This window comes from Xyrauchen texanus, chromosome 35 (genome assembly GCF_025860055.1).
Source record: "Xyrauchen texanus isolate HMW12.3.18 chromosome 35, RBS_HiC_50CHRs, whole genome shotgun sequence".
Classification (NCBI taxonomy): Eukaryota; Metazoa; Chordata; class Actinopteri; order Cypriniformes; family Catostomidae; genus Xyrauchen; species Xyrauchen texanus.
Genome location: NC_068310.1, coordinates 34,736,073 through 34,751,842, shown reverse-complemented (window position 1 = coordinate 34,751,842; position 15,770 = coordinate 34,736,073). Strand labels below are relative to the sequence as shown.

Below are 15,770 nucleotides of genomic sequence, written 5' to 3'. Positions count from 1 at the left end.
CGTCGCTCCAGCATCTCTCTCTATCTCTCCTCACTCGCTGATGACCCAGCATTCCCCGTTCCCTCTCCCGGCAGTGTGCCCTGTCTTAATTAGAATTCATGACAAAATGGATCCAGGAAAACGTCCTGTACCCTTCATAATTTTACTGGAAATATATTGTTATTAGAGGAACCATTTGCTTAGTGTGATTTTTTCCATTAAGGTCTTGTAAAGCAGCAGAGATAGCAGAGCTGTGTGTGTGTGTGTGTGTGTGTGTGTGTGTGTGTAAGAGCTTTGTTGATGGTGGATGTAGGTTACCTTGGAGCTCTTGTTTGGTAATATGGGAACAGAGAGATGGAGAGAAGGTCGCTAAAGATGAATGATTCAAGCAAATTGAAGGATAGACTAGAGATCCAAGAGTAAACTTTGTAACCAGGGTCTAACATTAAAGGGAAGGTTCACCTTAAAAAAATATATATATATTTTTAAAATAAAATTAAGTCATCATGTACTCACTCTCATGTCGTTCCAAATGCTTATGACTTTCTTCGTCCTGAAGGTTAATTCTTTTTTTTCTGCTGGCTCAAACAAACCAGTAGCTCAGAATTTTACTTGACCTGCTTACTAGGGATGCGCAGATGTATCGGCTGCAGAAATCTATCGGCCAATTATTGACCAAATTAAAACTGTCGGCATTTTGTTAATTAGCATGAAAATGCAAATATGAAAAACAATGGCTCATTTATTGTTAATTAGTAACACACTTTGTAAAAACTATGTAAATTAAAATGCACAATCCAGAAATAATAACAGCCACAAAATATAGAAGGGTTAGCACTACTAAAGGCCCTGGCATACCTAGTTTTTCTGCGTTCCAGGCCCCCGGTTGTCCATGTTGATTTTCAAAATGTACTCTTCTGACCGTGAGCGAATATGAATGTGTTCAACGCATGACCGTTGCAGTTGCTTTGCGATACACTATAGTACCGTCAATGGCAGTCGCATGCGCAGACTATGCGCACCAACGAGGACCACATTTGCTTGTCGAGAAAATCTGTGCCGCGTGCGGTCAGTCCACGCGGACTATTCTGATGAAGTTTCTGTCATGCGTACTGTGTGCAGAGCTAAAGTATAGTTTGGCCTTAAGAACATGAAATATTATATTTTTATTCTTTCTCATTGTCACATTTGTGCTTAAAAACTATCATAAATGGATGTGACAGTTGTGAAAGCTATATAGACTTACCTATAGTCTACATGATGAGAGAAGCCATCTAAAACACTTTGAAACCAGCCGACTTTGACTTCTGAGACATGAGTATAATATCCATTAATACTGCATGATATGCAATGCTTGCAACATGGCCTTGCACGATGACTAAACCTTAAAAGGTTACGTTTCAAAATATAGTCTGTGTTCAGCGCTTCAGTCAGTGCTCTGTGAGCAAGCGGCGCCCTCTAGCGGTCTAGATGGCATTTTCCACTATACCAATATAATACAGAATTTAAAAGGGCGTTGTGTTTATTTGGTTTTAACTTATTATTGTTCCATGATGTGGTATACATTTCCCTGGAATTTCCCAATATATGCATAGTATGAATTTGTAATGTTTTATCATAAACCGTACATACGTGTAAAACGTGAGTTATGTTGTTTTGAACTGCTAAAACAGCAGTGCTGAACTTTTTTAGAAGAACAAAATAACCTTCTTTTTTTTTTTTTTATCAATCATCATATTATCAGATTTAGTTATGTTTTTGTATCTTTTTATTATTTTTATGTTTGTGTCTTTCATTGTGGCGCTCTTTAAAGTTTTGTAATGTTGCGTTTAAAATTTTCCTTGTGAATGGAAATTATTTATTTTTAGAAGAGTGAAAAAGCTTTTGCATGTTTTTAAGGCATAACTCTTAAGTAAAACGTGATTTGATGACAATATAAGTTGAGTCGCAAAATATCAGTAAAGATATCGGCCTGTAGTTTTTTTTTGTTAAAATCATTGCATCAGTGCATTCCTACTGCTTACTTTTTCCACTGGCCCACCACAAAAAACATTTTATTTTTGTATTTACATGTGCCAGCTATATATATATATATATATATTATTATTTTTATTAAATGGTATTTTTTTCCTTTTTGTAGTATTATTCAGAAGAGTAAAAACAAACAGAGCAGATTTGCTTGCCGACTTTTCTGCACTAAAGCATTTCCATTGATAAGCTGTTAATAACATCTTTTCTTTTGCTGTTGGAGCAAATGTGAATGCAAAGATAATATTATCAGTTAACCCTGCTATAGTTTAATTCCACATTCCAAAACCTGGAAATGTAAAGAGTCAAATGGCAGCTGTGCCAAAAAGTGAATTTTAGACCCTGTTTGTAAATGTTTAGGTGATCAGTTATATGCAATTTCCTAAAGACTTGGAGGAGTTTAAGTCACATGAAGTTAAATGAAGCGCCTGACCTGATCAGACTCTCTCTCTCTCTGTGTTGTTTTCACACACTCTCTCATATACAGTATTTGATTAGTCTAAAGTGAGAGTGGTGTGTTATATTAGCTCTGTGGGAAGCAGAACAGGTTGTCATCTTCCAAGCATCTGTTTGTTTTGAGACTTCACTGAGGTTTATAATTACCATGCATATATCACCTAATCAGCTTAATTTGCCATTTTAAACCTCGAGCACAACTTTAGGGCTTCAGCAGGAGAAATTGGTGATTGATAATTGCACAGAAGCTGTAGAGGTGTGTGTGTGTGTGTGTGTGTGTGTGTGTGTGTGTGTGTGTGTGTGTGTGTGTGTGTGTGTGTGTGTGTGTGTGTGTGTGTGTGTGTGTGTGTGTGTGTGTGTGTGTGTGTGTGTGTGTGTGTGTGTGTTTTAAACAGCTTTAGACTCCGTAGTAGTGAATGTGCGAAGATGCTCTTTGTTTTTGTGTGTGAGTAGTATATACTGTATTTTCAGAGTGGTTCGAGAGATGTACGATACTGGCCATAAGCCAATAAATGCAAACCTTGCGATGGACTATAATCATCTCCCAAGAGGCCTTTCAATGTTTAGCTCTCTTTATGTCTGGAGTCAACTATAAAGGTATTTGTGGGGATTTTGGGTGGAATATATTTAAGCATTAAAGGGATAGTTTACCCAAAAATGAAAATTCTGTCATAGTTTACTCATCCTCATGTCATTCCAAAACAAAAGGAAAAATTGTGAATGAATAGTCCGGTTGGTCTTTTTAATACAGTGGAGATTGACTCACTTTAAAGTTTATAAATGGACCCAAAGTAATTAAAAAAAGTCTTCTGAAGGTGTACAGTAGTTTTTGGTTTAAAAACAACCTGAAATTTAAGCCATTAATATTTGATCTATGTGAAAAGTTTCAAGCCCTGCTGTTGAGAGACCGGTAATTGTTTGTTGTTGCAGCTGGTAGCGGGTAGCGTGGTGATGGCATTTGAGGAGGTTTGTCCAGACCGCATTGACCTGATCCATAAAAACTATCGGAAGCTGTGTAATCTGCTGGTAGACGTGGAGGAGTGGGGTCAGGTCGTCATCATAAACATGCTGACACGATATGCCAGGACGCAGTTCATCAGCCCTTGGAGAGAGGTGAGATTTGCTTTTGATCTACAAATTACTAAAAGTCACCAATCAAGGTTTTATTAAAGGGGACCTATTATGCATTCATTGTGTTTGTACATGAATGTGAGTCGGCAGTGTGTGTACACAACCACCCTACAATGTTAAAAGTCCACCCACTCCTCTTTCTTATATTTCTATTAATCTAAAACAGTGAGTCTAAATGAATGGTTTTCGTTTCTCTAAAGTGATGTCACGTTAGGATGTAGGACTCCACCCTATTATCACAGATCCTCCCATGAGTGATCTAAACACAGTCCACCATTTTTTTCCGTGCTGGAGCAGATACAGTGAGAAGAATAATGTCTCAGCTTTGTAAGTGTCATAAGAGTCTTCATGTACTCCCGGCATCACAGCCACTGAAGACACAGTGGACAAGTTTTATTTTTGAAGGAAATGTGCCTCCAAAAACATACAAAAATATTTGTGCAAATCATTTTACACCGGACTGCTTTGTGAATGAGTGTCAATATAAAACAGGATGTTTGCAAATCGCCTCTCTGAATGTGCTTGTTAGCTGATTCCACGGCTAATGCAGCTAAAGTTACTATTGTCTCTGATTGTATTCACCAGAGCTATGATGGGGGCGGGGAGCAGCAGCTCATTTGCATTTAAAGAGACACACACTAAATCAGTGTGTTTTTGATTCCACTCAAAAAGAGGCATTTATAACATGGTATAATAAATTATCCGTGGGGTATTTTGAGCTGAAACTTCACAGACACATTCTGAGGACACCTGAGACTTATATATATATATATATATAAGTCTCAGGTGTGTATATATATATATGTACACACATCTTGTAAAAAGGGTCATAATAGGTCTCCTTTAAAGCAGTGGCTTCAATTGAATGTTAAATTGCTGCTCAACATTAACTGATTTGATTTTCATTTTTATTTTTTCAATGCGAGCACTGAGGTTTTCAGGTAAGAATGAAGGTTGCAGACTTTGAGACTGCAGTTTGTGTTTCAACAGACCAAGGAACAGACCGTTAATAGAGCCAGCAAAATAATGTTTCTCATCATACTGGTGTTCCCACAGTCTCGGAAATCCTAGAACTATCAGGGATGTTTTAAAATTGGTATTTTAAGGCCGGCAAGATTCGTTGAAAATTCAGTGTTTAAATATTTTTCTAGGTATTTTTCCTAGAATTATTTCTTCAGCTAGAATGTTTTTTTTTTTTTTGTGAGTGCCTTCTCTATAAAATCCTTTTCAAAATCCTTAGGAATGTTCCAGGTTCAATACAAGTTGAGCTCAAGCAACAGCATTTGAGGCATAAGGTTGATTACAACAAAAACATTATTCCGACTCGTCCCTCATTTATTTGGAAAAAATGTATTGCCGAAAGTGCGCTTGACTGCACCGGCCATCTGGTTATAAGACTCTTCTGGTTATAACGCTCATCTCTATTATTTGATCATAAATTGATGAATTACTGCTGCAATGATCAATAGAAAATACACACAAGCATCTTTTTTAAACTAAATTTGCTTGCGGTAATAGCACAATTTGTCAGTTGTTTTGTGAATAAAACGCAATCTATAATAGCTTTAATTTACATTGAAAGGAGGTGTTTGTGTGCAAAAAAAAAGAATGACAATAACTCAGTTTAAATACTGAAGATGCAGAGTCATTTCAGATTGCTCCTGCTAAACTGGTTGTTTAGGGTGGTTGGTGAACAAGATGCAGGTTTTTCCTGGGTCAAAAATGGTCTTCCGTGTTGGCCAACATACACGTTGCAGTTGCATCACAATGCAGTTTTTTTTTTTTTTTTTACATAATTGCATTTAATATTTAAGATATGTTGTTGCATTTCACGTTTGTAATGAATATTATTCATTTTTGATCATCTGAGCATCTAGAAACTTTTGAATACCACAGATTTGTTTTGTAGTTCAAGGTGCTGTGTGAAGTCAATTAATAGGAATCATTGTGACTCTAGGAATATCTGAAGCCAAACAGGACAATTTGTTTCCTTATATCAGACATCAGTAGAACTGGAGACCTATTACAAGATTACACGTGACTTTCTTCATAATTTATAAAGGTCCAGACTTTTGTTCTACATTGTAGCCTACATGCCCTTGTGTTTACCATAGTCGGCTCCTCAGTGGTTAGTTAGGTAGCCTTTCTTAAAAAATCAACTGTTTAATTGTTATGAAAAAATAATAGCCTATACACATTTCAAAAGTTAACTTTTTTTAAATACAGTTGCCACAGTTGTAATGCAATGGAAAAATGCATTAAAGTTTACTGTGCTAAATGTTAGGTAGGATGTTGATGTGTAGATGTATAAAGTCTTGTAATTGATGCTGGTGCAGGTGTTTTCTCTTTCCCACATCAGTGCTGTAGCCGTTTGAACTTGTTGAATTGCTCCATAATGCTTTTAAAAATGGAAAATTCTCATGTAAAATTCAAATTTGTCACATTAGGTTTGTTTTGCCATGATATCGAGGGAATCTCAGTTTAATCATACATGTGATCCGCTCTGCGCTATCTTGTTACGGGAGCTCGCACATCGTGGGAAGCCTGGTTGACGCACGCGCACGTGCGTGCTCCAGAGATAAATGAGGACCGAGAAGAGCGCATCAATTGCGCGAGATGTTATTGGTGGATCGCTCGACATGCAAGTGATACCAGTCTTCAGTCACCACATGAGAAGCAACACGAATATCATAACATTTTCGAGGTGGCCCAAAATTTAGTTTCTTTCTCAATGCAGAAAAAAAAACACTGTTTTTGTGTGAAAATAAGTGGCGCAACTGCTTAGTAAATTCACCCCAAGTATATGCACAAAACACACATTCTACGTTTTGAAGTGATTTTTAGTGTGATAAAACTAATCGCATTAAGTGTGCTATAATCACATACCAACCTTATCTATTGCCATGACGGCATAATGCTGGTAAACCTTGCAATGTGATAAAATGCAGTAAGTTAATTCCTGATTGTATCACACTAAGATCTTGTTAACATGTAAAATGTTTGTCTTATGACTATACTTTTGAAAGTATATTAATGTTAATGCACTAGCCCTATTCACTTCCATTGTAAGTGCCTTAATGTAACTGTGTTTATATATATATATATATATATACAAGAGATGAATCATACTTTTTTTTTGTGGTAATATACATGTTGAAAATGTGGTAAAAAATGCTGTTAATTGGGCTTAAATGGTTTTGAACCTGGACATTTCCTTTTAAGCAGTAATCACAATAGACTGAAAAGAAAACAAGGGAAAGTCATTGAAATTCATTGGTCAAAGGTGTGGGGAAAACCTGTCATATATCCCCTTGATCATTCTTGTTTTAATTAAACGTTTGGTTGTTCAATTGTTTATTATTTGTGTATGTGTGTGTCTAGGACGGTGTGTTTGATGAGAACAGTGAGAAAGCTTTTTATGATTCTGAGGAGGAGAAGAGAATGGACCAGTCCAAACAGTATATCATGGATTCAGACCACAGACTCTTGCTGAGAAACACCAAACCATTGTTGCAGAGCAGAAACACTGCAGTGAGTACACACACCCACACATACATGCATGCACACACACACCGATATAATAATGCTGCCTTCAAGTGCACCTGGGAAGCTCGTAGCTCCGAGTTGGGCATTCGTTACTACAACATGTCATGCATTCAAGTGGGATACAAAACACGGAAGAAGCCAAACTTCAACAAAATACACAATGAACGATGGCAAAATAAAATACATAAATAAAAAATTTAAATGCAGAAAAAAAACACATAAGAAAAACTTAGTACGGTCATAAAAACGCATTTGTGCATGGATCTACTTTATTCCGCGACGGATCAGAATCTGCCGTTGCTGGTTCAAAACAAATGATGCGTCCACGCCTTCATTAGTAATTAAAAAATGTCACTTCAGAAATAGTATCACGGCTTGTGCTGTTTCTACCAAGTTATTGGATATGGATGGATGGATGGGTGTGTGAGAGAGAGAGAGAGAGAGAGAGAGCGAGCAGAGATGCTGTCAGCTTTCTGGAGATCAGCTTGCTCAGTAGAAAAATAGCATCTAAGCAGGGGTATTGGTCCCTATTTTACAGTAGCCGGTGCACAAGAGTCGATCACTATAGAAACCGAAATGTCCTCTGCCATTTTAAACATCACTCATTGTGTAATTAATCAGTCTGTTGTGTCTCTCTGCTGTGATGAGTCGTAATGCTGAAGTTGTTTGTTTAAAGACATTTAAAGCTATTTTGTAGCTTTAGTAGTGTAGTAGTAATACGAGTGATCACGTAGTCCTGTTTTATGTAAACACTGACTGACGCTGACTTCACATCACCCAACCGGCTCATATTACACCTTAAAATGTAAACATTACATAAAACATTACATTGTAAAATGCCAAAATAAATGAAACATAAATAAACACTCTCGTCTTGCACCTTAAAGTTACACATTGTGTCACTGTCAAATTTAAAACTTTGTTGATTTTTAAAAATGTTGATGAGCATCGATACGTTTTTCCATTGTAGTTTATGTCCTTATTGAATAACAAATTTATCCACCTCGTGTGAATGAATGTGTCAAGTTTTTTTATGCACATAGCAGAAAATGTATTCACACATCTTGCTGTTTCCATCCAGCATTTCTTATACAGTAACGTAAAATTAGCATGGATGGAAACCCAGCCATTTATGCGCTTTGATGTGTAAAAGTGGTTGGCGTGCTTTTAGCTCTACACCTTAAATCTTAAAATGCCCATTACCAGAGATGAGGAAAAAAACAGTTTGATGTGATGCGACCGCAACAATTAAAACCAGCACAGACGAAATGCAAAATGTATTCTGTGTGAACACCTCTCATATTTACGCAACTGTGGGCTCTCTCTCTTTCTCTCTCATTCTTTCTAAAATGACTTACTTCCTGTTTGTCTCTAAGGAATTGTGAAGGCCTTCAGGAGGTACCTGAGTGTGTGTTTTGTGGTGAAGTGTGTGTGCATGTGTGTGTTTAGACATCAAAATGTAAGTGGGACCAAGGCTGTATTAGACACAGCTCCATCATGTTGCACACACACACACACAGAAAAGTGTTCAGAAAACTTCTGATACACCGTCTCACACACAAAATGACTCAAACACTCCATCTGTCATGCTCAAGGTCTGTGTGTGTTTGCCTGTGTATATGTGGTGTTTGTAGTGTGTGTGTGAGATACGTTTTGATTAAAACTTGTCCTGCTTTGTTCTACACTCTGTGTGCACTCTGTCTTTATCATCTATTTCTCTTTTTCTTTCTCTCTCTCTCTCTCTATCTCTCTCTCTCTCAGCTGGTTTAGCAGTTGATGTGCTGTAGTCTGCTGTCCTGTACATATATTGGGGTCAAAGTAATTTAGGGAAGACAAAATCATTACATACATTGAAGGCTTCCTAATCTATCACCATCTGTCTCTCTCTCTTTCTCTCTTTATGTCTCTCTGACTCTCCTCCCCATCTCCCATGAATCTGTCTCTCTTTCAAACAATGACTTTTTTTAAGGCTCTCTCTCTTCCCACATATTCCAAAAGTTGTATAATAATGGTAAAAAGCTCCCTTGAAATGGTACTGAATGATTACCATAGTCATGAAATGAAATGTACGTGGTGCTCTAAGGTACTTCAAAGAGAGAGGGAAAAAAACAGTAAAATACCATGGTACTTTTTGGTATTTCTTTGATATTGACATACATTGCCAATGCATTAACAAACATTAACAATCTCTCATGTCAGGTTGTGATGGCAGTAGCTCAGCTCTATTGGCATTTGGCCCCTAAACATGAAGTCAGCATCGTCACAAAGTCCCTAGTGAGGCTTCTGAGGAGCCATAGGTAACACATACCCATTGAAAGTAACTTAAGTCTGGAGATAAGTACTGGAGATTTTTGGGAGTTAATCAAACCATAATTCCTCTTTTGGACCCACTCTCTCTCTCTCTCTGTCTCTGTTGTTTCAGGGAAGTTCAGTATGTTGTGTTGCAGAACATCGCCACCATGTCCATCCAGAGGAAGGTACAGTCACGCAACACTTGTCTCGCATGAAATCAGCATTTAAAATACAGGGATATTTTAAATAAATGTTGTAAACTGTGTGTTGTAAAATGACACAAAGATAAACATTGAATGGAATGTTTAGATAAATACTGAGGTGTAAGTTGAGGTCAAATCTGAGGTGAACACAAGATAAAAGTTCAGGTTAACTCTGAGGTATAAATTAATGTAGACATTCAATAAAAGCTGAGGTAAATATTAAGTGAGGTAAAATGATACAACGAACAAGCAGATAGAGCTGCCAAAGTAGCATTATCCTCAGAACCAGTAAAATGCTTTATTCCGTTCAAAGATCTGAAATCGACATTAAACGTATACACTGAAAACAAATGGCAGTCAGAATGGGGTCAGTGTTTAAACAACAGATTATGGGAAATAAATCCTGTTGTTGGGACAAGATCATTGGGATCAAGTCACTTACACTCAATGCCGGATAGGACACGCAAGGCTCACACACCGATTTTTACTATTTAGAGAAAATTCACCAAAGTGCCCATCCTGTCAGAACCCACTATCCATTAAACATGTCTTACTGGACTGTAGCGCTTCTACACACTTGAGGAACCTGTATTATTCTGTTGACAAGATTGTAAATGTTGACACATGGTGAAAAAAAAAATCTTAAACACTTCTTAGTTTTACTGTTGAGTAACTAGTCAGTCAGTCAGTCATAGTTTAACATTCTGGGAACGTTATGGTAAATGCAAAATAAAAGTTGAGGTATAAGTTAATGTAGACATTCAATAAAATCTGAGATAAAGGTTTAGAAAACATCTGAGGTAAAAGTTGAGGTAAAATATAATGTAAAAGTTGATGTAAACACTGAATGAGGTAAAATTATGCTAAGGTAAACACTGAAGTAAAAGTTTAGGTAAACGTTAAAAGTTGAGGTTAAAGGTTGATAAGATTTATAGTCAGATCTAACATAAACACAAGATTAAACTTGAGGTAAAATCTGAGGTATACGTTGATGTACATATTCAATCAAAATCGGAGAAATGTTTATGTAAAATTAATTAAAAAAGTTAAATATAAGGTAAAAAATGTATGTAAACATTGAATGAGGGAAAATGATACTTAAGTGAACACTGAAGTAAAGGTTTAGGTAAATACTGAGGTAAACGTGGGAAAAGTTGAGGTAAAAGTTAGGTAGATACTAAGGTAAACATTGAGGTAAAATCTGAGGTAAAATGTGTTTTGTTTGTTTATTTAGGGAATGTTTGAACCTTTCATGAAGAGTTTCTATGTGAGGTCGACAGACGCCACTCACATCAAAACACTCAAGGTAAATAATATATCTTCATTTACATATATGTGCGTTTGTTCAGCAGTGACAACGTACAGTAACCATAAAACTGTTTCGTACCAGCCTGTTTATTGATGTTTTGGTGTTTAGTTGATATTTACCTTGTCTGTTTAAATTCGGCAGTTGGAGATTTTGACTAACTTGGCTAATGAAGCAAACATCTCCATCATACTGAGAGAATTCCAGGTAAAGTTTCACACATTCAGGATATTTTCTTTGCCTCGCTCTTCTGTTTTGTTCTTGGAAAATGAAGCTTTACTTTTAACAAAAGAAGAGCTGTGCTTCAAAACCTTACACAGCATTTTTGGGCATCATAGAGACACTGTCTACATTACCTATGTTGCCCAAAATGCCATCTTGATAGACGGCTAGGTTTTGAAACACAGCCAAATGGTAGCAGTGGTAAGGAACTGTGTGTTGGTTTCAGACATATGTAAAAAGTCAGGACAAGGCTTTTGCCGCAGCCACCATCCAGGCCATTGGCAGATGTGCCGCAAATATCACAGAGGTTACAGACACCTGCCTCAATGGACTCGTACTCCTGCTGTCCAACAGAGACGGTAACACTCTGCATTTAACCATTATTTTAAAGGGATAGTTTTCCCTAAAATATGACCATCAGTCATCATTTACTCACCTCATTTAACCTCAGTTTGCTTTTCGGCACTTTTAAATGCCTTTGTCGAAATATGCATTCCATATTTATTTAATGTAAGCTGCACATTCACACAGTGTACTGAGAACCTACTGTATAAAGGATGTAAAGTGTTACCCAGAACTTTCAGCATTGAGTGATCTAAAGCTGTACGCAAACATTAGTTTTGTTGAGTTATTAGTAGCAGTGCATCTGATTGCCTGAAGATGGCCCCACATCACATCGTTCATCACATCTTTCGAGTGAACAAACAAACAAAAATGACATGTTATTTTCCAGACAGAGCCATTATCAGCATCACGGATGCAAACGTGGATATTCTTTCTGGCAAACGCATGTCACAGTTTGGATGATCTGTAAAACACCTCGAAAACATTATTTGTAATTTAAAACATAGGATTAAGTTTTGTAAAGATCCATAAGGCAGGTGAACCTTTTCAATTTGAAATGAAGTGTGAATTCCATCATAATGTTATTTTTGCTACAGTTATTATTACTACTATTATTACTTTGTATGTTTTCTGTCTCCATAGAGACGGTTGTAGCAGAGAGCGTCGTGGTGATCAAGAAACTCCTGCAGACGCAACCATCACAGCACGGTGACATCATAAAACACATGGCCAAACTCTTCGACAACATCACTGTGAGAGACGTGTACAGAACTGCACAGTAGTGCATTGCAATAATGTTATGGTGTTATTGTGTGTATACTTGTTTGCTGTACTTAAATGTATAGAAAAATGGTTCTCACTCGTACAAACTTTACACATTTGTGTATGTTAATATATATGGTATGACTCTGTGGTGCGTGTTCAGTAAAATTGGATACTTGGTGTTGTAGGCATGATGTAAAGTACAGTATATAATAGTTATAATACTTAATATATGGTTTGTGTTCCGTGTATTCGTGATGCATTTCCTTTGCAGGTCCCAATGGCAAGAGCCAGCATCCTGTGGCTGATGGGTGAGTACTGTGAACACGTACCTAAAATCGCCCCTGATGTTCTGCGAAAGATGGCCAAAACATTTACCAGCGAGGAGGACATTGTCAAACTCCAGACCGTCAACCTAGCAGCCAAACTCTACCTGACCAATTCCAAACAGGTAAAATGGACATTAAGTTTAGTACGTTTAATTTGTCTTGTTCATATGGTTGCGCTACACAGTACGTTCTTTCTGTATCATTTTACATTACTCATTTTTATCATTCTCATCCACTCTAACACAGACTAAATTGCTGACTCAGTATATTCTGAACTTGGCCAAGTACGATCAGAACTATGACATCCGAGACCGAACGCGGTTCATACGCCAACTCATCGTTCCAAATGAGAAGAGTGGAGCTCTGAGTAAATACGCTAGACGTATCCTGATGGCCACCAAACCGGCTCCTGTCCTGCAGTCTGCTTTCAAAGGTAAAAACACATCCATACTGATCACACATACTCAATCAGATATCATTAGAGACCTTCTGATATTTATATTAACACTGATCAAAAAGTCCTTTTGAAGTATTGAGGTTCAGATTGGATTAGAAAGTAACAGTTATTTACTGGACACTTTTTGAAGTGACTTATTTTAGGAATGGTCCACCTGGATTAATTAGAGGTTATCTGTGGTTCTCAAAGGTACAAACTTCAAATTATTGTGATTTTCAGGCCTGAAAATCATGGACATTTTTGGAAATTGTTCTATTGTATATATGTATGTATGTATGTATGTATGTGTGTGTGTGTGTGTGTGTGTGTGTGTATATATATATATATATATATATATATATATATATAAGTTATTTTAATTAGTTAATTATATAACTGGTTATTCCCAGTTTTAAAATATTTTTATCAGCTACTGTTGATATTGCTTTTTGTTTTGAGATAATTGAATCATATATTTACAGACCAGTCTGGCCTCTCCTCTGCCATCAACAAGGTGTTTTCATCCACAAAACTGCCGCTCATTGGTTGTTTTTTTGTTTTCGCACCATTCTCTATACACTCTAGAGACTGTTGCACTTGAAAATCCCAGGAGATCATCAGTTACAGAAATACTCAAACTAGCCTGTCTGGCACCAACAATCATGCCATGGTCTAAATCACGGAGATCAAAATGTTCCCCGTTCTGATGGTTGATGTGAACATTAACTGAAGCTCCTGACCCATATCTGATGATTTTATACATTACACTGCTGCCACACAATTGGCTGATTAGATAATCACATGAATAATTAGATGTACAGATATACCTAATAAAGTGGCAGGTGAGTGAATAATACAGTATGTGTGTGTGTGTATATATATATATATATATATATGAATATTAGCATATATAGCATATATAAAACTGAATTTGTTTAAAAATGAAAATCAATGTAAACATATTAAACTAAAATAATGACATTTTTAAATATTCAATTAAATATTCATAATAATAAAGAAGTAGCCTAAGTATTAAGTAAACTAAGAACATAGGAGGCTAATAATAACATATAAACAAAGAGCAGTCAGTGGCTTTCTTTTTAATATTATTGTTTGATTAACAATAACAACATAATAGACTTCAGCTGATTGACGTATTAGGTTGCATTAGTGCGTTTACTCTGCAAAGTCTTATGCACAGATCAGTTATTTTGATGCATGCCTTATTTGTTGCACCTGTTTGCGTTCACGTAAGACTTAAGCGACTGTTAATGTTCATCACTCGCGGGACGGTCATTTCTATGAAGCACATTTAACCGTTCGGGCGTGCAGCCACATGGTAAATGCGGTTATGTGTGTATGAGGTTATTTGGAAAAAATGAACATTCAAATGGACTCCAGTTGATACATTTAGCTCTTATTCAGGAAAATCTTTAAGTTTTCCCACACACTTGAGTTCAACATCTGCACAGATGTTTTTTCCGTCTGCTCCGGAGAAACATCAGAAGTGTGAAGCCATGCACGCACGTGCAGAGTCAAGAGAGAACACTGCTTATATTTAATTTTTTACTGCAAAACTTAGGCAAGGTTCGAGCTTACCACCTTTCTGCTACCCTCCCAAACCTTTAACCTCTAGGTCATATCGCTCACGTAAGCGTAAAGCTTTGGTTTATGATAAAACAGTGGTGGCAGTTAAAAGAAAATCCCATAGAATTGGTATGGAATTGCGCTTATTCCAATTTACACAGCCACACCTTTTAGAAGTTCTCCTGACATCGATTTATTTCACTCTTCTCCCTCGTTCCTCTATTTCATCACATCATTCCATTCCAGCAGGGCATCAGAACTCGCACTATAAACTGAAAAACCCAACACCGTCATGGGAATTCTGCCCTGCAAGCCATGACAGCGAAATTAACCTATACATTTCAATACAGCATGGAGAAACACTGCAACCGAGTGCATAGAACTGCAAAAAGCCATACTTATTTCCCCACCCTGAAGTTTTTCAACAGATTAGCAGCGTGAATCTAGAGGCTACGCCTTTCTGTACAGAATTGAATTGTTGGATTGAAGGTAATTTCATATCTGCAATCTGATGCGAGTCAAATCCGGCAGCCCCGTCCGACCGCACACACCCATTCGTTCGTGTTCTACTCCTCCTTTAGGTACACGTACTTCACCTGCAATTAAACGCAGTAATTATGCTCACAAGCAGGAAAAGGGTGTTACTCATTTGCTCCTGTAGATGCATGGATGGATGAATGGATGGATTTTGGTGAAGCGCAGAGGATGTGCACCATATGATTGATGCCGGCTGTCATCGGGGGTAATTTTTGTTGTGCGAGTATCGTTTTCAGTGCTTGGTAAAGCGTGTCCCACTCTTAATAGAAGGTAATAAAGTTTGTAAAGGCTGATTATGAATCTCCGTGATGAAACTCAAAGCGACACGTCTTTTTGAGTTTTTTTTGGTCACATGTGAGACATAATCTGATCTCTGTGATGAAGGTGAACCGACACTCACTTTATTTGGTTTTCATTTAAAGAACTCTTCAATAGTCTGTACCATGATGATAATCAACTGATAATACAATGGGCTTTTTCAGTCTGTCTCACTATCTATTACTCTGTCCTGTCTCTTGCTCTGTGATCAAAGTCGGGTAATTATTGGATACTAAAACTAAAACTTTTTGTAAAAATAAAATAAAATACAGTTTTTCCAATGTTAAATGCAG

The 15,770-nt window shown here is 37.0% G+C and overlaps 1 protein-coding gene across 1 annotated transcript in view; it reads left to right on the top strand.

Moving 5' to 3' along the window:
* The window catches only part of LOC127629052 (AP-3 complex subunit beta-1-like), an 80,244-nt gene that overhangs the window by 17,189 nt on the left and 47,285 nt on the right, over positions 1 to 15,770 (top strand). Inside the window, exons 7-16 of the mRNA XM_052106079.1 lie at positions 3,394 to 3,576; positions 6,976 to 7,125; positions 9,340 to 9,437; positions 9,563 to 9,617; positions 10,870 to 10,941; positions 11,086 to 11,148; positions 11,390 to 11,522; positions 12,151 to 12,260; positions 12,545 to 12,721; positions 12,846 to 13,032. Of these exons, the coding sequence (XP_051962039.1) occupies positions 3,394 to 3,576; positions 6,976 to 7,125; positions 9,340 to 9,437; positions 9,563 to 9,617; positions 10,870 to 10,941; positions 11,086 to 11,148; positions 11,390 to 11,522; positions 12,151 to 12,260; positions 12,545 to 12,721; positions 12,846 to 13,032 (1,228 nt within the window). The remainder of the gene's footprint in view (positions 1 to 3,393; positions 3,577 to 6,975; positions 7,126 to 9,339; positions 9,438 to 9,562; positions 9,618 to 10,869; positions 10,942 to 11,085; positions 11,149 to 11,389; positions 11,523 to 12,150; positions 12,261 to 12,544; positions 12,722 to 12,845; positions 13,033 to 15,770) is intronic.